Below are 20,712 nucleotides of genomic sequence, written 5' to 3' on the forward strand. Positions count from 1 at the left end.
TCTCCTTAGCAGCTGGCCACTCTACCTCTTAGAGAGAGGGCTTTCTTCTCTTTCTTTTCGGTCTCCTGTCTACCACCATTTTGTTTCTCTATTACCAATGAGTACATGAGTGGCATCGTCCCAAAGCCTTTCTGTTCCCCCTATCTCCACTTTTCAGTTTTTAGAATAACGATCCCCAGCCTTTAAGTTTTCTATAGGATTCGTTAGCCAGTGGCTATTAAGTGCTGTCATGGAGCCTAACAGAGAGCTGGGAAGGGAGCAAACCACCGGGCCGGAGGTGCACTACTCGAGGGCCAGCACCTGCAGCTGCTTCTTGGGGAACCCCCTGGCTCCCACAACTGGCTTAGAGACCCGCGCAGTTCGCTGTCCCGGCAGCGGCAGGAGGAGGTGCCTATGGCGGGAAAGTTCAGGCCAGGTCCAATCAGGCACCTGGGATTAGGCAGCGAGGGTGGGTGCGGCTCCCCGGCCCCTACCCGGGCTGCCGGCCCCGCCCCCTGGGTGGGCTTCCCCGCGGTTCTCCGCCCCCCCCCCCGACCCGCCCCCTCGGCGCTCTCGCCCCGCCCCGCCCCGGGGCCGCGGCTAAAACCCGGAGCCGCTGCGACGCCCAGGGGACTGGAGGGACGCACTGAGCATGTGCAGATCTGCTCGGTGGTGGCTGCCGCGGCCGGAGGCGAGGGCCCGCTGCTGATGCGAACCGCCAGCTCGGCCTCAGCCAGCGCGTGGTCGGCCCCCCAGGCCGGGGCGACAGGGAAGGAGCCGTAGCCTCCGCGTGGCCCGAGGAGCCGGCGCGGCGGCGCGCACTCCCCGGCGGCCGCGGCGCCCTCGGGGCCCACGATGATGGCGGAGCAGGTGAAATGCGCCTCGGCGGGGGTCAGCTCTGGAGCGGGCTCCGGGCCGGTGGTGAACGCGGAGCTGGAGGTGAAGAAGCTGCAGGAGCTGGTGCGCAAGCTGGAGAAGCAGAACGAGCAGCTGCGGAGTCGAGCGGCCAGCGCGGCCGCCGCCCCGCACCTGCTGCTGCTGCCGCCGCCGCCGCCCGCCGCGCCGCCCCCCGCTGGGGCCTGCAGCCCGTTGGGTCCTCGGAGCCCCCCGGCCGCCACGGCCACCGCCGCGGCCTCAGGGGGCCGGGGGCTCGGGCTGGCGCTGGGCGCGGGGGGCGGTGGAGGCAGCGGTAGTGGCAGCGGCGGTGGCTCCAGCCCCGCGTTCCCGGGCACCTTCTGCCTGCCTAGCCCCGCGCCCTCCCTGCTTTGCAGCCTGGCGCAGCCACCGGAGGCGCCCTTCGTCTACTTCAAGCCGGCAGCAGGCTTCTTCGGTGCGGGCGGTGGCGGGCCGGAGCCGGGGGGCGCGGGGACGCCGCCGGGGGCAGCTGCAGCGCCGCCCTCGCCGCCCCCCACGCTGCTGGACGAGGTGGAACTGCTGGATCTGGAGAGCGTAGCCGCCTGGCGGGACGAGGACGACTACACCTGGTACTGCCCGGCTCCGCTCCCTTCCCGAGACCCTGGCCTCGGGGGCTGTGGGCACCGGGGAGCGGGGGCGGGGGGCGGTCGGGGGTCCCCTCCCGGCAGCCGGTGTGACTCCCCGCGGCTCCCGGAGGGGCCGACCCAGCAGGTGTTGAGCCAGGCGGTGACACGTCCCACGATGAGGCTTCTCACGAAGGCAGAAACGTGTCTTCTAATCGCTCCGACTGCGGATGAACCGCCCCCCCGCCCCCATCTGCCAGGGGTTCTGCTATTTGCTGATTGTTGGGTCCCAAGCTCCTCGTTAGCATTAAGTGCAAAATCCATGTCATCTTGTCTTTTTGCTCAGTGCTGCTCTTTTCCCCCGTGTTTTCGGAGGGATGACGGGGGATGGTAGGGGTTGGCCTCTGTCTGCGACTGTTACTGTTCTTTCGTTTTAAACGAACGCTGGACAGGATTTGCGTGCTCTTCCTCCTCGGGTGGCATCGGAAGCCGCGCAGTGATGGATCTCTCTTTATAGAGAGGTTCGTTCTTGCTGTTTGAATTTTGCAGTCGTGTGCCCTTTTGCGTTGCATTTTCGTTGAAATCTTATTTTCAGAGACTGACTTGCTTTTTTAAAAATGGGGTGACCTCACTGGCTTTCCCATAAATAGTGTCAATAAAGAGGACTTTTCTTGGAGTGGAATGAACAGGTGGGAGGGACTTTTTTATTTATTTATTCATTTATTTTTACCTAGGAACCAACGAGCTGTCTTTAATTTTTTAAATTAAACTGTAGAAGAAAAGTGAGATTAGAGAAGCCTTATTTTCTTATTTCTTGGAAACTTTTTAGCTTGGTCATCAGAAAACTTGAGGCTGACAGCATTTATTCAGTTGACGTCGGGTTAGCACTGTCTACTTTCCATGAATGAGTAACTTTAGGGGGAGGCTTGCTGTAGTCCTTCTTTACTTTAGGTCCTTTTTATGTAGGACCCTTTCTGTTTTTCCAAGCTGGGTTTTCATTACTTTCTTTGTGTCTCTGTTGCATGATTGCATCGAAGGGATTGGGAAATGGAGATCCTTACTGGTTTCCTATTGGGAACTGCAGTGTTCCTTTTCCCTTACGCTCTATCATGTGAGAGCTCTAACTGTAAAGTACATTAGTTAATTGGTTTGATTCAAGAATCAAAATACATGGAGTTACAGTAAGCCTTTCAGAGGTGTATTCATCATCCACCTTAATACTTTTTGGCAGCTGTGCAGGTAGCTCAAGGTGTAAAAAAATCAAACAACTCATCACTTTCGGGAACTTTAAGCCATTCTTTCAAAGCTGCACCCTTATTTCTATAAAGCCCAGGGTGTATTGTAATCTCAGTTTCAGCCTGAATGTGGTACTAGAAAATGCTCTCATGATGGTCCTTGGATTTCACTGATAACTCTCAGCCCTTATGCCACTTTCAAATTATTTTAGGTTGATTTAGTCCCTACTTAGCCTTTTCTGATGGTATGTATGTAAACAGTGGAAGGAAACTTGTTTACATTTTTGATGGGGAGATATGTGGGATCAGTTTTATGCTTAAAATATTTGCATTTTAAAATTTATTGTGATATTGTTTGTAAATATGAGATTAGTAATCAATAACTTTCTTTCTTTTGAATGGATTTCTGTCATATTTAGTTAGCATCCTACTATTACTAGTATTTTGGTACCTAGGCTTTATTTTTATAGTTTAATTTTGTCTGAATAGCATTGAAATAACCAACTTTAACAGAAATCACCCACTTAGTGGTATTAGTATATTAGCTTTTCAGATGTTTTGAAGCAAATCAAAGTTGAAGCAGGTTCTATTTCATTCAACAAGTATATATGTGAATAAATTAAAGCCTTGATGCTTTACAAATGTTCTGGAGACAAATGGCAGAGAATATTCCTGAAAACAAGCCTGGGATTAGAATTCCAGGTGGAAAAACAAGGAGGGTTCATTAATCTTAGTGGGATGGACTTAAAAATTTTAAAGTTACCTGATTTACATAATTTTATTATTACATTTTATGCATGAAGATTTTTTTTGCATTGCAAATCTTTTTGATGAAAATATCAACAGGGTTTAATTTTTAAAGTTTAACCCACTTGTTAATGCTTGCAAAGCACTCTAAAGTTCCTTTATCACTGCAGACTATAGTGTCCCTGTCGTGTGGCCTCAGAAATAAGAGTGCTGTTCATTTGGATTCCCTGATATGTTTGCAGGATGGCAACTTATTTTTATTTCCTGTGTTTATTAAGAAACAACTGGAGTGGGTATATAGTACCTCATTTTAAAAATATTTAAAACTACAAGTTTTACATGCTCATTGTAAAAAAACTGAAACATAGACGTAGGTATAAGGTCACAAAAATTATCTTCCTGTCCCCAATTTATTACCGTGACTCAGAATTTACCCTGTTAATACTCTGTAGATCCTTCAAGATAAAAAAATATAGTTACAAAAATCAATATACAAACATATACACGTCAGTTTTTTTTTTTAACACTTGCCTTTCATTGAACATACATTGGATATTTGTGTATTCATGTGACATCACATCTCTCAGTAACAAAGGCATCATTATTAGAGTAACAATATTAAGGAATAAGTTACTGTTAACTTTATCACCTACGATTTTTCATGCATTTTTTATTATGATTTCATCCCAATGGGTTGAACAAAATTTATTTGCTTATTTATTTAGAATAGCACTTCCTGCTAAAATGTCGTAAGTTCAGGAAAGTTTACAAATGTAGATTAATCACTGGATATTTTAGCTATTCTTTTGTGTACGTATATCTTTTCTAATAAAACCTTAGAATACATTATTTTCCTTTAATTAACAACTTGGACAAAATTTGGGTTAAGAGTTATGTGTATAAGGAAAATCGTGACTAACAGAACCAATATTTTCTTTCATTCATTAGTTGATGATTAACCAGGTCTTTGAGATCTTTTTTCTGAGTAATTATTTAACCTATAAGTAGTATCTTAAAAAAAAAAAAAGCTTTAAAGAGAATGGAGTGTTATGCTCTCCCTTTTGACAAAAAACTTTGATGGAACAATTTTCTTATTTCTTTGAATATTTATCTTAATTGAATTTGAAGTCTTGAATGTTGCCTTAATACTACCTGATTATCTTAGCACAGTACTGCTGGAATTAAGTGTCTCAGAAAGTTAAAGTTGATGGCAATTCCAGAACCTGAATTCTTAAGTCCTCTTATGCCCCTATAGTAAAACTCTCATCCTGGTATACTGATTCCTCAGTTATTTTACTAATTTGATAGGCTTAGCTCTCCGAAAGGCCATTGGCTACAAAGGAAAAGGGAAAAGTCTGAGTATCAGGAGCAAATAGAAAGCTCAAAGGGACTAAAATATCCATGCATACATGGGACACAGTGTGATTGGATGCTTTTTCTATCTTTATGGAAGAAATGTTTTTAAGATTTTTATTTGTCCCAATGTCACCAGGCTGTGAAGCACCAGAGTACAAACAGAGTAAGTCAGATTGGTCCGAAGTGGCAATGGGAGCCATTAGCTAACTGCATACTAGACCTTCCTATGACCTGTTTCAGCTCTCTTATTTCAGTGTTGAGGGACAGGAGCTCTGAGGCAAAATGGGTTATGTAAGCTCTTCTAGTTACTGATAGAGTTCAGACTAAAAATCAGATTATTTGTCCAGATTCAGAAGTGTTTACATCACTGATATTTTTTTTTCTCCAGAGCTAGCTGTGTAACTCATTAGTAAGTTTATAAAGTCAATTTAGTGGATTGACCAGCATTTTTAAAAAGTGAAGTGCAGTAGAATAGAAAATCAGAGTTTATAACATCTTATAATACAATACTTGCTTTGATTAAATGTGTTTCAGTTTTATAGATGTGGAAATATTAAAAGTATTTTTGCATTATGATCAAAGTTAGCAAAACTCTATACTGTTTGAAAGCAAAACGGAGAAAGCAGGTGGAAAAGCACTGAAGATAGTATAGTACTCTGAAGGGAAGTTAGGTCTTGCACACCTCAACCAGGAAGATGGTTCTATATGAGAAAATGCCACGATAAAAATAAGTCAGCCAATATAAAATACAGCCATATAAGGAGGCTTTATTTTAGTAGAATGACAATTAACAGAACATTGAGACTATATAAACAGGATGTGGCAAGGATTTTAAACTTTCCCAACTGGGAAAGACAATAGAAAAGTTGTTAATTATACAAGGAAAAATGGTGATTTGTACAAATTAAGGAAAATTTAATGAATGAGATATTCATCTTCCACATGTAATACCAAGACCCCAGACAGCTGGCTAACATCATTGCCAATTTTTCATCAAAGCTGTTGAACACCTTGTACTATACATATGGCACAGCTAAATTAGACCACCTAAACTGTTTTTTGCATAATTGATTTTCAGTGAAAAGACCAGAGGGTGCTTCCCTTTCTGACAGTGCTAATTGAAAATGTACAGTGTTTTCTAGGAGCAAATGGAGTTGACTGAAGTGTACGACATGTGTTTGAAATAAGTAACTTTTAAATGTTGAAGTGAGGTGCTGAAGTAGTTTAGCTCTAACTGGGTGAGGCAGGGTTGGGGGTGGAGGGAAAGTTTGTTATAGGACAGCTTAGTAAGTAAAGCTTGAACTTCATGTATCCTTTTAAGAGCCTGTTGGAACTAAGTATTGTAGCGGCTATCTAGTTTGATCCTAGCAGGTGCCAGTGACTCAAACACTGTTACAGAGAACTAAAGATTTGTTGATCATGCTTATTAGTGTTGGGATTTCAGCTTTCCTTAAAATAAAACTTGCGGTGACTGAAGGCTCTTAAAATTGTTTGTCTGAAAATTACCACATATTACTTTTCAGTGGCAGGTCTAAAAAAAAAATATGTATATATATATATATATATATACACACGTATATAAAATATATATATACACACACGTATATAAAATATATAGATATAAAATATATATAAATATATAAAATATATATATTTATATATATAATATATATAAATATATAAAATATATATATTTATATATATAATATATATATTAATATATATAAAATATATATTTATATATATATTTAATATATATAAAATATATATATTTATATATATATTTAATATATATAAAATATATACGTGTACACGTATATAAAATATATACGTGTATATATACACACAAATATATAAAATATATACTTGTATATATATATATATGACTGTAGCATTTGTTTTTTGTATTATCTACAAAAAGATGACTTTAGAACCAAATATTTTGAGAATAATGAGACTTTGTTTTCCAGACAATTGTCATACTTCATTGGAAACATTCAGAGTTATCATGGGCTTTGTATTATTTTTGGTCTCCCAGCATAGAATGTGATGTGTATGGAAAAGAAGGGGTTCTATGAGAAGGATAGTAGTTTCTGGTGTGTGTGGTTTGGAAGCAATTGAAGAAAAGTTAAAGAAAATTAGAGTGACATTCCAAATAGTAGTTTGAAATGTCTATTTCAAATATAATTTGAAGAATTCTGAAAATTTAGATTAAGACTTTTCAGATACTCTTGCCAGAATCCAATATACCATTAATGAAACTACTGAAGTTGAAAAAAATGTTTATAAGTCACTAGAATGTATGATGCACTAATGATGGCCAGATAGGATATTGTAAATGTTACTTGCATTCTAATGATAATGAATAAAGTGATTTTTAAAATGACTCTTTAGACGGTTAGAACTATATAGGAGAAATACAGATTTTTTTTTTAAACCTTGCGTATCTAATTTTGGAGCTGTGTTGTACTCAAGGAGTTTTTAGCCACATGATCTCTATAACTAGTTTTTTGTATTATCTGCAAAAAGATGACTTTAGAACCAAATATTTTGAGAATAACTGAGACTTTTTTTTCTAGACAATTGTCATACTTCATTGGAAACATTCAGGGTTATTGTGGCTTTTTCTTTCTTTAAATCCAGCTCTAGGCCAAGTCATAGAAACACTAGGCTCAAAGCTATCCTGCCCACTGTCAGGAGACTAACTCTGAAAATGATCACTTCTGTCTTAATGCCATATATTTGTATAGCACCTCAGTAGTTTTATCAAAATAATATAATACGTAACATGTAAGTGGTTTTCAAAACTCCTCTTGTTAGGCTTATTACAGGAAGCAGTCCTCTACTCCCTCCTCCTACTGAGTCCTTCACACAGGCATCTCTTTATACTCTACTAGCTGTTTCTTTTTCCTTAACAGTCTTTATACTGTTATGATCTCAGACATCTACACTTATTATGAAAGATGAAAACTTAGCTCTCTTCCACTCACCCTTGACTACCATATCTCTTTTCCCTTCTCATAATAGTTTTTATGGTTTTTCTTTTATATTTAATGTCTGCATTATGATTATAATTTACTAGCTGAGTCCTGTTAATTGCATGTTAAACATGTATTTTCTCTGACCCCTTTGTTCCTCCAAGAGTTAGTAATGGCCTTTCTTCTCTCCTCTTCACTTTCTTTAATTATCTACCAGAAATTATTTCCCCAAACATGCTAAAGGAGCCATAAAATCCCTCATTAAGGTCATACACATTTGGCAATCTGTTAAATCTGCTTTTTTAAAATTTATATTGTAGTGCTATCCCCTCTGAAACTCTTAATCTCATTGCTCTAGTTTTTACTGTTTGCCCCCTAAGCTGGATGCATACTGCTATTGCCATGGGAACTCTTTCAGTTTCTTGGCTAATGTGGATTCCCTTCTTCTTAAATCCTTTTCCTTTGTATTTTATTTATTCTCTTAGGTGGGGCACAGCCTTCATTGGCTTTCTGAGAAAGGATACCTGCATGAGAGGCACACTTTGAGATCCTGCATATTTGAAAATGTCATTGTTCTGCCCTTACATAAGATTCATAGTTGGACTGGCTATAAAAGTCTAAGTTAACCTTTCCCTCATGTTTGATGGCACTGTTCCATTTAGTTCTAGCTTCTGTTATGTTCTAGCTATTGAGTGCACTGTGTTTGGGTATCTAATCCTTTTTGACTTATTCTTTTGCTTCCTTTATTCCTAGTATTCTAAAATGTCATGTTGTACCTTAGTATGGGTTATTTTATTTTGTATACTGGACATTCGTGCTCACTTTCACTCTAGAATTGCATGGCCTGACTTCCACTCTGGAAATTTTCTTGCTTTTTTTTTCTTCTTCTTCAAAATAACTTCCCAGTTTCTTTTCTTTCTTTCTTTCTTTTTTTTTTTTAAGAACTTGGAACAGACAGATGTAGGTCATTCCATCTGGCTTAATCACTTGATTTTCTTATCTGTCTTATCCCATTGCTAATCTGTCTTTATTTTGTTTTCAGGAGACTTCTTCAACTTGATATTCCAAACTCATTTATTGACTCTTTTGTTTTTGCTATGATAGTCTCATTTCCCAAGCATGAATAAACTGTTTTTTTCAATATCCATGTGTATGTGTGTGCTTGTGTGTGTGTGTGAATGTAACATTTTCTTTTAGATGATATAAATTATATTCGTCTTGAAATTTTCATCTGTTCCCTGCAATTGTTTTTCTCTTTGGTTCTCTTTACCTCCTCTACTTTTAGTGTCACTGTTTCATGTAAAAGGAATATTTCACATATTTGGTGTCACTGGTTGTCTGTTCATACCCAAAGGAGGTATTGAAGCCGATCTAAAGCTCTCCATGGATGGAGCTCCTTGGTGCAGTTTACTAGTGATTGGATGGGTAGCCAGCCCACATTCAAGTATCTCTAGGTCTTCTTTTGGATTCGTCTTCTTCTCTAGGCATAAACCTTCTATACTCCTAGGAGATGTAAGCAAGGCAGTCATTTCCAGGAATATAAAGAGAGAAATGGGACCAGAATCTAACGAGTCAGCATGTGGACTTCCATTTAATGTTTGGTTAAGTAAGTTACCTCATTTCTCCTTCAGCTAAGTTTGGTGTGCCTGAAGTCAGGGCTTCTCTGGATCAGCTTATTCACATAGCAAAGTCTCTGGTCCCAGGTTGAGATGAAGAGGGGTGGTAGGACTGGCTGTATGGGAGGAGATTTGGGATTCCAGTTGTCCCTTAGGTAGACTTTCAACTGGATTCACTGCTTTTAGTGCCATGATCATCCCTACCTTCTATGAAATGCATAGTGGGAATGAGATATAGTACCAGACAATAGGAATTGGACTATGGAGTATGAAAGAGAAATCTCCATAAGTGAACATGGCATAGTGGGTCACTTAGAAACTGAATGTGCCTACAGAAATGTGCACTGCTTTTGAATATGCTGTGAGGCTGTGTGGACAAATGAAATATTTGTATCACATAGGCCCTAAGTAATTGAAGACACCTTACTGTGGTGTTCCCCTACAACCAAAAAAAGGACTCTATCAAAAAAAGTGAATGGAAGTATCTGGAATCCAGAGTCAAGCTGGTTGGAGGAAGCTTCCTAGCAGCAGAAGAGATCAGCAGTTCTCCCATTGGATACTGGAGGTAACAGGCAGAGCAGTGCTTTAGATAGCAGTGCTGATGGTAGCTGAGAAGGATTTGAAAACAACAGGCACAAGCTCAGACAGAAACATGAATTCTCCCAGCAGGGGTTGGCAGACACCTCATACGAGAGAGCTCTGGCTCACATCTGGCAGGTGCCCCTCTGGAACAAAGCTTCCAGAGGAAGGAACAGGCAGAAATCTTTGCTGTTCTGCAGCAGCTGCTGGTGATACCCAGACATACAGGGTCTGGAGTGGACCTCAGGAAAACCCCAGCGGACTTGCAGCAGAGGAGCCTGACTGTTAGAAGGAAAACTAACAAACAGAAAGGAATAGCATCAACATCAATAAAAAGGACGTCCACACAGAAACCCCATCCAAAGGTCACCAACATCAAAGACCAAAGGTAGATAAATCCACGAAGATGAGGAAAAGACAGTGCAAAAAGGCTGAAAATTCCAAAAACCAGAACACCTCTTCTCCTCCAAAGGATCACAAGTCCTCGCCAGCAAGGGAACAAAACTGGACAGAGAATGAGTTTGATGAATTGACAGAAATAGACTTCAGAAGGTGGGTAATAACAAACTCCTCCGAGCTAAAGGAGCATGTTCTAACACAATGCAAGGAAGCTAAGAACCTTGAAAAAAGGTTGGAGAAATTACTAACTAGAACAACCAGTTCAGGGAAGAACATCAATGACCTGATGGAGCTGAAAAACAGCACGAGAACTTCGTGAAGCATACACAAGTATCAATAGCCAAATCAATCAAGCGGAAGAAAGTATATCAGAGATTGAAGATCACCTTAATGAAATAAAGCATGAAGACAAGATTAGAGAAAAACGAATGAAAAGGAATTAACAAAGCCTCCAAGAAATATGGGACTATGTGAAAAGACCAAACGTACATTTGGTGTACCTGAAAGTGACTGGGAGAATGGAACCAAGTTGGAAACCACTCTTCAGGATGTTATCCAGGAGACCTTTCCCAACCTAGCAAGACAGGCCAACATTCAAATGCAGGAAATACACAGAACACCACAAAGATATTCCTAGAGAAGAACAACTCCAAGACACATAATTGTCAGATTCACCAAGGTGGAAATGAAGGAAAAAAAGTTAAGGGCAGCTAAAGAGGGATTACCCACAAAGGGAAGCCCATCAGACTAACAGCGGATCTCTCTGCAGAAACCCTACAAGCCAGAAGAGAGTGGGGGCCAATATTCAACATTCTTCAATATTCACTGCAAGCTCCGCCTCCCGGGTACACGCCATTCTCCTGCCTCAGCCTCTCCGAGCAGCTGGGACTACAGGTGCCCGCCACCATGCCCGGCTAATTTTTTTGTATTTTTAGTAGAGATGGGGTTTCACCGTGGTCTCGATCTCCTGACCTCGTGATCCGCCTGCCTCGGCCTCCCAAAGTGCTGGGATTACAAGCATGAGCCACCACGCCTGGCCTCAACATTCTTAAAGAAAAGAATTTTCAATCCAGAATTTCATATCTAGCCAAACGAAGCTTCAAAAGCGAAGGAGAAATAAAATCCTTTACAGACAAGCTAATGCTGAGAGATTTTGTCACCTCCAGGCCTGCCTTACAAGAGCTCCTGAGGGAAGCACTAAATATGTTGTTGTTGTTGTTGTTTTTGAGACAGAGACTCACTCTGTTGCCCAGGCGGGAGTGCAATGGTGCGATCTTGGCTAACTGCAACCTGTGCCTCCCAGGTTCAAGCGATTCCCCTGCCTCTGCCTCCTGAGTAGTTGGGATCACAGGCGCCCATTACCACGCCTGGGTAATTTTTTGTATTTTTAGTAGAGGTGGGGTTTTGCCACACTGGTCAGGCTGGTCTTGAACTCCTGACCTCAGATGATCCGCCAGGCTCGGCCTCCCAAAGTGCTGGGATTACAGGTGTGAGCCACCGCATCTGGCCTCGGAAGAACTAAATATGGAAAGGAAAAACCAGTACCAGCCGCTGCAAAAACATACCAAATTGTAAAGACCGTTGACACTATGAAGAAACTGCATCAGCTAATGGGCAAAATAACCAGCTGGCATCATAATGACAGGATCAAATTCACACGTAACAATATTAACCTTAAACGTAAATGGGATAAATGCCCCAATTAAAAGACACAGACTGGCAAATTGTATAAAGAGTCAAGACCCATTGGTGTGCTGTATTCAGGAGACCCATCTCACATGCAAAGACACACATAGGCTCAAAATAAAGGGATGGAGGAATATTTACCAAGCAAATGGAAAGCCAAAAAAAAAAAAAAAAAAAAAAAAAGCATGGGTTGCAATCCTAGTCTCTGATAAAACAGACTTTAAACCAACAAAGATCAAAAGAGACAAAGAAGGGCATCACATAATGGTAAAGGAATCAATGCAACAAGAAGAGCTAACCTAAATATATATCCACCCAATATAGGAGCACCCAGATTCATAAAACAAGTTCTTAGAGACCTGCAAGGAGACTTAGACTCCCACACAATAATAGTGGGAGACTCTAATACCCCACTGTCAATATTAGATCAATGAGACAGAAAATTAGCAAGGATATTCAGGACTTGAGCTCAGCTCTGGACCAAGTGGGCCTAATAGACATCTATAGAACTCTCCACCCCAAATCAACAGAATATACATTCTTTTCAGCACAATGTCGCACTTATTCTAAAATTGACCATGTAATTGGAAGTGAAACACTCCTCAGCAAAGGCAAAAGAATGGAAATCATAACAGTCTCTCAGACCACAGTGCAATCAAATTAGAACGCAGGATTAAGAAACTGACTGAAAACCGCACAATTACATGGAAACTGAACAACCTGCTTCTGAATGACTACTGGGTAAATAACGAAATTAAGGCAGAAATAACTTCTTTAAAACCAATGAGAACAAAGACACAATGTACCAGAATCTATGGGGCACAGCTAAAGCAGTGTTCAGAGGGAAATTTATAGCACTAAATGCCCACCAGAGAAAGCAGGAAAGATCTAAAATCAACACCCTAATATCACAATTAACAACTAGAGAAGCAAGAGCAAACAAATTCCAAAGCTCGCAGATGACAAGAAATAACTAAGATCAGAGCAGAACTGAAGGAGATAGAGACATGAAAAACCCTTCAAAAATATCAATGAATCCAGGAGCTGGTTTTTTGAAAAGATTAACAAAATAGATAGACCACTAGCCAGACTATTAAAGAAGAAAAGAGAGAAGAATCAAATAGACACCATAAAAAATGATAAAGGGGATATCACCACTGATCCCACAGAAATACAAACTACCATCAGAGAATACTATAAATACCTCTGTGAAAATAAACTAGAAAATCTAGAAGAAATGGATAAATTTCTGGACACAAACACCCTCCCAAGACTAAACAGGAAGAAGTCGAATCCCTGAATGGATCAGTAAAAAGTTCTGAAATTGAGGCAGTAATTAATAGCCTAACAACCAAAAAAAGCCCAGGACCAGATGGGTTCAGAGCCGAATTCTACCAGAGGTACAAAGAGGAGCTGGTACCATTCCTTCTGAAACTATTCCAAACAATAGAAAGAGAGGGGCTCCTCCCTAACTCATTTTATGAGACCAGCATCATCCTGATACCAAAACCTAGCAGAGACACATCTAAAAAAGAAAATTTCAGCCCAATATCCCTGATGAACATCGATGTGAAAATCCTCAGTAAAATACTGGCAAATCGAATCTGACAGCACATAAAAAGCTTATCCACTATGATCAAGTCAGCTTCATCCCTGGGATGCAAGGCTGGTTCAACATATGCAAATTGATAAACATAATAATCACATAAACAGAACCAATCACAAAACCACATAATTATCTCAATAGATGCAGAAAAACCCTTCGATAAAATTTATTGCCCCGTCATACTTAAAAACTCAATAAACTAGGTGTTGATGGAATGTATCTCAAAATAATAAGAGCTATTTATGACAAACCCACAGCCAGTATCATACTGAATTGGCAAAAGCTGGAAGCATTCCTTTTGAAAACTGGCACAAGACAAAGATGCCCTCTCTCACCACTCCTATTCAACATAGTATTGGAAGTTCTGGCCAGGGCAATCAGACAAGAGAAAGAAAGAAATGGTATTCAGATAGGAAGAGAGGAAGTCAAATTGTCTCTGTTCACAGATGACATGATTGTATATTGAGAAAACCCCATCGTTTCAGCCCAAAATCTCCTTAAGCTGATAAGCAATTTCAGTGAAATCTCAGGATACAAAATCAATTTGCAAAAATCACAAGTATTTCTATACACTAATAACAGACAAACAGCCAAATCATGAGTGAACTCCCATTCACAATTGCTACAAAGAGAATAAAATATCTAGAAATACAACTCACAAGAGATGTGAAGGACCTTTTCAAGGAGAACTACAAACCACCGCTCAAGGAAATCAGAGTGGACACAAACAAATGGAAAAACATTCCATGCTCATGGATAGGAAGAATCAATATAGTCAAAATGGCCATACTGCCCAAGGTAATTTATAGATTCAGTGCCATCCCCATCAATCTACCATTGACTTTCTTCACAGAATTAAAAGAAAACTATTTCAAATTTCATATGGAACCAAAAAAGAGCCCATGTAGCCAAGACAATCCTAAGCAAAAAGAACAAAGCTGGAGGTATCATGCTACCTGATTTCAAACTATACTACAAAGCTACAGTAACCAAAACAGCATGGTACTGGTACCAAAACAGATATATAGACCAATAGAACAGAACAGAGGCCTCAGAAATAATGCCACACATTTACAACCATCTGATCTTTGACAAACCTGACAAAAACAAGTAATGGGGAAAAGATTCCCTATTTAATAAATGGTGCTGGGAAAACTGGCTAGCCATATGCAGAAAACTGAAACTAGACCCCTTCCTTACACCTTATACAAAAATTAAGATGGATTAAAGATTTAAACATAAGACCTAAAACCATAAAAACCCTAGAAGAAAACCTGGGCAATACCATTCAGGACATAGGCATGGGCAAAGACTTCATGAGTAAAACACCAAGAGCAATGGCAACAAAAGCCAAAATTGACAAATGGGATCTAATTAAACTAAAGAGCTTACGCAGCCTACTGAATGGGAGAAAATTTTTGCAATCTATCCACCTGACAAAGGGCTAATATCCAGAATCTACAAGGAACTTAAACAAATTTACAAGAAAAAAACAACCCCATCAAAAAGTGGGCAAAGGATGTGTCAACAGAAGACATTTATGTGGCCAAGAAACATGAAAAAAAGCTCATCATCACTGGTTATTTATTAGAGAAATGTAAATCAAAACCACAATCACACCAGTTAGAATGGCGATCATTAAAATGTCAGGAAACAACAGATGCTGGAGAGGATGTGGAGAAATAGGAACACTTTTACACTGTTGGTGGGAGTGTAAGTTAGTTCAACCATTGTAGAAGACAGTGTGGCAATTCCTCAAGGATCTAGAACCAGAAATACCATTTGACCCAGCCATCCCATTACTGGGTATATACCCAAAGGATTGTAAATCATTCTACTATAAAGACATACGTGCGTATGTTTATGTGGCACTGTTCACAATAGTAAAGACTTGGAACCAACCCAAATGCCCATCAATAGTAGACTGGATAAAGAAAATGTGGCACATACACACCATGGAATACTGTGCAGCCATAAAAAAGGGATGAGTTCATGTCCTTTGTAGGGACATGGATGAAGCTGGAAACCATCATTCTCAGAAAACTAACACAGGAACAGAAAACCAAACACTGCACGTTCTCACTCATAAGTGGGAGTTGAACAATGAGAACACATGGACACAGGGGAACATCACACACCAGGGCCTGTCGAGGGGTGGGGGACTAGGGGAGGGATAGCGTTAGGAGAAATACCTAACGTAGATGACAGTTGATGGGTGCAGCAAACCACTGTGGCATGTGTATACCCATGTAACAAATCCTGCAAGTTCTGCACATATATCCCAGAACTTATAGTAATAAAAAAAAATAAGGAAAATTGGTGAAAAAAGTATTGAGATAAGGAAACTCCACAGTTGACTAACTGGTGGCTCATTTCTGTCAGGGCTGTGGTATTCATGGCTTTTTACGTACGTGGTAGATGGCAACTATGAGTTTCTCATCTTAAGAACACTGAGGACTGGTCATGGTGGGTCACACCTGTAATCCCAGCACCTTGAGAGGCTGAGGCAGGAAGATCGCTTGGGCCCAGGATTTTGGGACCAGCCTCGACAACATAGGCAGACCCCATCTCTACAAAAAAACTTAAAAAATAAAACAGCTGGATGTGGTGGTGCATGCCTATGGTCCTAGCAACTCAGGAGGCTGAGGTGGGAGGATTACTTGAGCTCAGAAGGTCAAAGCTGCAGTGAGGTGTGTTTGTCCCACTGCACTCCAGCCTGGGTGACAGAGCAAGACCATGTCTCAAAACAAACAAAACAACAAAGCGGTGATTCCTTATCTTGCGACTTTTTAAAAACTGCTTTATTGGAATACAATTAATATGTAAACTGCACATTCTTGTAATGTACAATTTGATAGACGTTAACATGTATATATACCCAGGAAATCATGACCACAGTTAATGTGTGGTGAACAGATTTCAACACTTGAAGTTTCCTGTGGTCCCTTGTTTTCCTTATTCTTTCTGTCCTGATCCTTGCTACCTCCAACCCAGGCAACCCCTGATCTGTTTTCTGTCAGTTTAGATTAGTCACCCAGACTGGAGTTCAGTGACACGATCTTGGCTCACTGCAACCTCTGCCTCTCGGGTTCAAATGATTCTCTTGCCTCAGCCTCCTGAGGAGCTGGGATTACAGGTGCATGCCACCACATGCAGCTAATTTTTGTATTTTTAGTAGAGACAGGGTTTCACCATGTTGGCCAGGATGGTCTCGATCTCCTGACCTTGTGATCTGCCCGCCTTGGTCTCTAAAAGTGCTAGGATTACAGGCAGTTTGCATTTTTTATAGTTTTATATCAATAAAGTCACAGAATATGTACTCTTCCATTTGTTTGTTTTGGTCTAGCTTCTTTCAAGCTAGATATTTTGAAATTTGTGTTATTACATGAATCAGTAGTTCATTTTTATTGTGGGAGCTGTTAGATTTCATCATTGTAACCATGGCTTGTTTATCCACCCATCTTTTGATGGGCACTTGGGTTGTTTTTAGTTTTGGGTTATGACAAATAAAACTGGGGACATTTATGTTTGTCTTCGTATGAACATGCTTTCATTTCTCTTGGGTAAATACTTCCGACTTCAGTGTCTGGAACAGAGCGTAAGTGTAGGTTAACTTTTTAAGAAGCTGCCAAACTCTTTTCCAAAGTGGTTTCACCATTTTTCATTTCCATCACCAGGGTGTGAAGTTTGCAGTGGCACCAAATCTTTCTTAACATTTGCTATGGCTAGTATTTTTCGTTTTAGCCATTCTAATAGGTATGTAGTAGAATTGCATTGTGGTCTTAGCTATTTTTCTAATGACTGATGATGAACATCTTTTCATATAGCTGTTTGCCATAATAGGTCTTCTTTGGTGAAATGTGTAATCGAAGCTTTTGTCTATTTTTAAAATTGAATTGTTTGCTGTTTGTAGTTTCTTGTTTTCTGCATAAAAGTTCTTTGGTAGATACATGATTTGCAAATACGTCTTTCCCAATCTGTGGTTTATCACTCATCCTTTTAGCAATGTCTTTCAAAAGAGAAGTTTTTAATTTTGATAAAGTCCAATTGATATTTTTTTCTTTTATGGATCATATTTTCAGTCTTATAAATTGTATCTAAGAAGCATTTGCCAACTCAAGGACACAAATACTTTTACCTTTGGTTTCTTATAAAAGTGTTACAGTTTCAAGTTTTACATTTTTGTCTGTGCTCTATTTTGAGTTAGTTTTGGATATTGTTTGTATTGTGGATCAAAATTTTTTTTTTGTTCCCTTACATATAGATACCCATTTTGTTCCAGCACCATTTATTTAAAAGACTATGCTTTAAATTGTATTTTACTAAAAATCCTCCATATATGTGTGGTTTTATTTCTGGGCTATTTTTTTCCACTGATCCATTTATTTTTATGCTACACTAAACTGTTTTCATTACTGTCATGAGCTTCAGTCAGTGGTATAACTCTCCATTTTTTTTTTTAACATTTGTTTGGCTATTCTAATATCTTTGCATTTCTATATGAATTTTAGATCATCTACATTTCTACAAAAAAGCCTGCTGGAATTTCTATTGGGATTTTGCAAATTATGTGGACCAATTTAAGGAGAATTGACATCTTAATATTTAGTTTTCTTACGAAAATGGCATATCTCTCCAGTTATGTCCTCTTTAATTCTCAGAATGTTTAGTAGTCTTCAGTGTTCAGGTCCTACACATCTTTTGTCAGATTTATCCTTAAGCATCTTATGGTTTTTTAAAAAATGCTATCGTAAATGAAAAGTGAAATTTTAAAAATATGAATTCATTTGTTATTAACATATGTAAGTATACAATTGACTTTCCTACATCAATATGGTATCTTACAATCTTGCTACTAAACTCACTTATGCTATTATCATTTTTGTAGATTCTTCAGATTTTTTTACATAGATGATCATGTCATCTGTGAATAAAGACAGATTTACTTGTTTCTTTCCAATGTAAATGTTTTTAATGTAATGTCTGATTGCATTGGCTAGGATCTTCAGCAGAGTGTTAAATAGAAGCGATGAGAGCCAATGTCTGTGTCTGTTTGATATCACAGGCAAAGCAGCCTTTTACCATTAACTATGCTGTTTTTGTAGATGCCTTCAATCAGGTTGAGGATGTTTCTTTCTGTTTCCGATTTGATGAGAATTTTTATCAGGAGTGGATGTCAAATGCTTTTTTTTTCTATCGATATTATATACTTTTTCTATTTTAGTTAATCTGGTAAGTTATATTGATGTTTGAATTTGTACCAACTTTTTATTTCTGATATAAACCCCTCTTATTAATGGTGAAGTATGCTAATGGTAAAGTTAGACTCAATTTACTGAAATATTTAGACTTTTTACATCTGTGTTCTGTGTTCATGTGTGATATTGGCCGTTAGTTTCTTAATTTGTAATGTCTGATTTTGGTATCAAGGTAATACTGCCCTAATAGGATGTATTAGGATGTATTCCCTCCTCTTCTGTTTTTTGGAAGAGTTTGTGAAAAACTGATGTTTTCTTTAAATACTTGGTAGAGTTTAGCAGTAAAGTCTTCTGGGCCCAGGCTTTTCTTTGTGGGTAGTTTTTAATTTTTTTTTCAATTACTTTTCCGGCTGTTTACTTTTAACTTATTTGTATGCCCATGTTTAAGGTGCATTTCCTGTAGGAAGCATATAATTGAGTCTTTTGTGACACTTCCACCTCCTTTTAAGGAAAAACTTGTCCGCAAGCTTATCAGATGATTTTCCCTCAGTTTCTGTTGGCTAGGATTGTATTTGGGGCTTGGGCCTAAACCAGTCATAGGCAAAGGGGAACAAGGAAAATATCATGATTGAGTTAGTGGAGTGCCTCTCAAGGTGTGGGCTCCAGACCAGTAATATTAGCATCATCTGGAAACTTCTTAGAACTCCAGATTCTTTGACCCTATGCATCAAACTTAAGGGATGTGGTTTAACAGTTTGTCTTAACAAGATGTTCAAGTAATTTTGAGGCATGAGTCATTGAGAATAACTGGCCTGGACTAACCCATACTTGTGAGTAGGGAGAAGTACCCTGTACCGGACAGTTTAGGGTATATTGCAAGGAATGGAAGGGATTATTACCTACATAGGTAGGTGATAATCTTGCCATAGTAGGACGGAGGTGGGGCCCAAGAATATGAATTTTTTACTATATATACTCTTGATGGAGTCACAACTGTGTAACACACTCTAAGGAAAAAAAATAATATATTGGACTTACAATTAAATCCATTGAGATCTATATTTTAGAGTCCTCATCTGTGACTGGAGTGAGCAAACTGTCCTAAGGGCAAATCAGAGTTGTTGCATGTTTTGTATGGTGGGTAAGATACGATTTTACATTTTTAAATGATGAAAAAAAATACAAAGAATGTGAAAACTGTGGGAAATTCAACTTTCAATGTCTATAAATCAATTTTAAAGGAACACAGCCATGTTTATTTGCTTACATATTGTCTAGGATGTTTTTGGACTGGAATGGCAGGGCTGAGTAGTTGTGACAGAGATCATGTGGCTTACAAAGCCTGAAATATTTACTTGCTGGCCCTTTACAGAAAACATTTGGCAATCCCTGATCTATAAGAATAATTTACCAAAGAATAGTACATTCCCCAACCATCTTGGATAACTGATAAATTACTCTAATAGGTGAACATTTTGTCTAGAACAGTAAAAGTGTGAATAATGAAGTATGTTATTTCAAGAATATGTGCTCATTAGAATTGTGGTAGCTTTGTTGGAAGGAAGATTACTTTAGATTTGTAATTAATGTAAGCTTATAGTAGTAAAGTGTCATGTATTAGAGCCAGCAGTTTTGGGGAGGTAACTCACCCTCCCTCCTTTTTTAGTTAACTGCTGCTTATTCCTCAAGATAAACCTTTCTGTATAGCCCTATCACTGAAAATATTCTAAAATCTACCTTAACATGGCGTATTAATGAGAGAAGCGTTTTTATAACTTGCAGTGCCTCCGGGTAGTTATTTTGAATACTACCCATTATTGTGTAATGGTGTAGGTGCTAAAAGTGAAATCTTCCT

At 39.5% G+C, this 20,712-nt stretch overlaps 1 protein-coding gene across 6 annotated transcripts in view; it reads left to right on the top strand.

Annotated features, from left to right (window-relative positions):
- The first annotated feature begins 609 nt into the window (after positions 1 to 609).
- SLAIN1 (SLAIN motif family member 1) overlaps positions 610 to 20,712 on the top strand; it is a 69,172-nt gene continuing 49,069 nt past the window's right edge. For 2 of the 6 annotated variants that reach the window (XM_030813524.1, XM_030813525.1), the window contains exon 1: positions 610 to 849. Coding sequence is in view for 3 of the 6 variants with exons in the window: in XM_030813522.1 (XP_030669382.1) it covers positions 835 to 1,463 (629 nt within the window). In the remaining 3 variants the exon portion in view is untranslated. Of the gene's footprint in view, positions 1,464 to 1,518; positions 1,979 to 20,712 lie in introns of those variants that run through there. The other 4 variants (XM_030813522.1, XM_012506985.2, XM_030813523.1 and 1 more) reach the window with 4 other exon arrangements.

The sequence above is a fragment of the Nomascus leucogenys genome, chromosome 5, assembly GCF_006542625.1.
Source record: "Nomascus leucogenys isolate Asia chromosome 5, Asia_NLE_v1, whole genome shotgun sequence".
NCBI classification, from domain to species: domain Eukaryota; kingdom Metazoa; phylum Chordata; class Mammalia; order Primates; family Hylobatidae; genus Nomascus; species Nomascus leucogenys.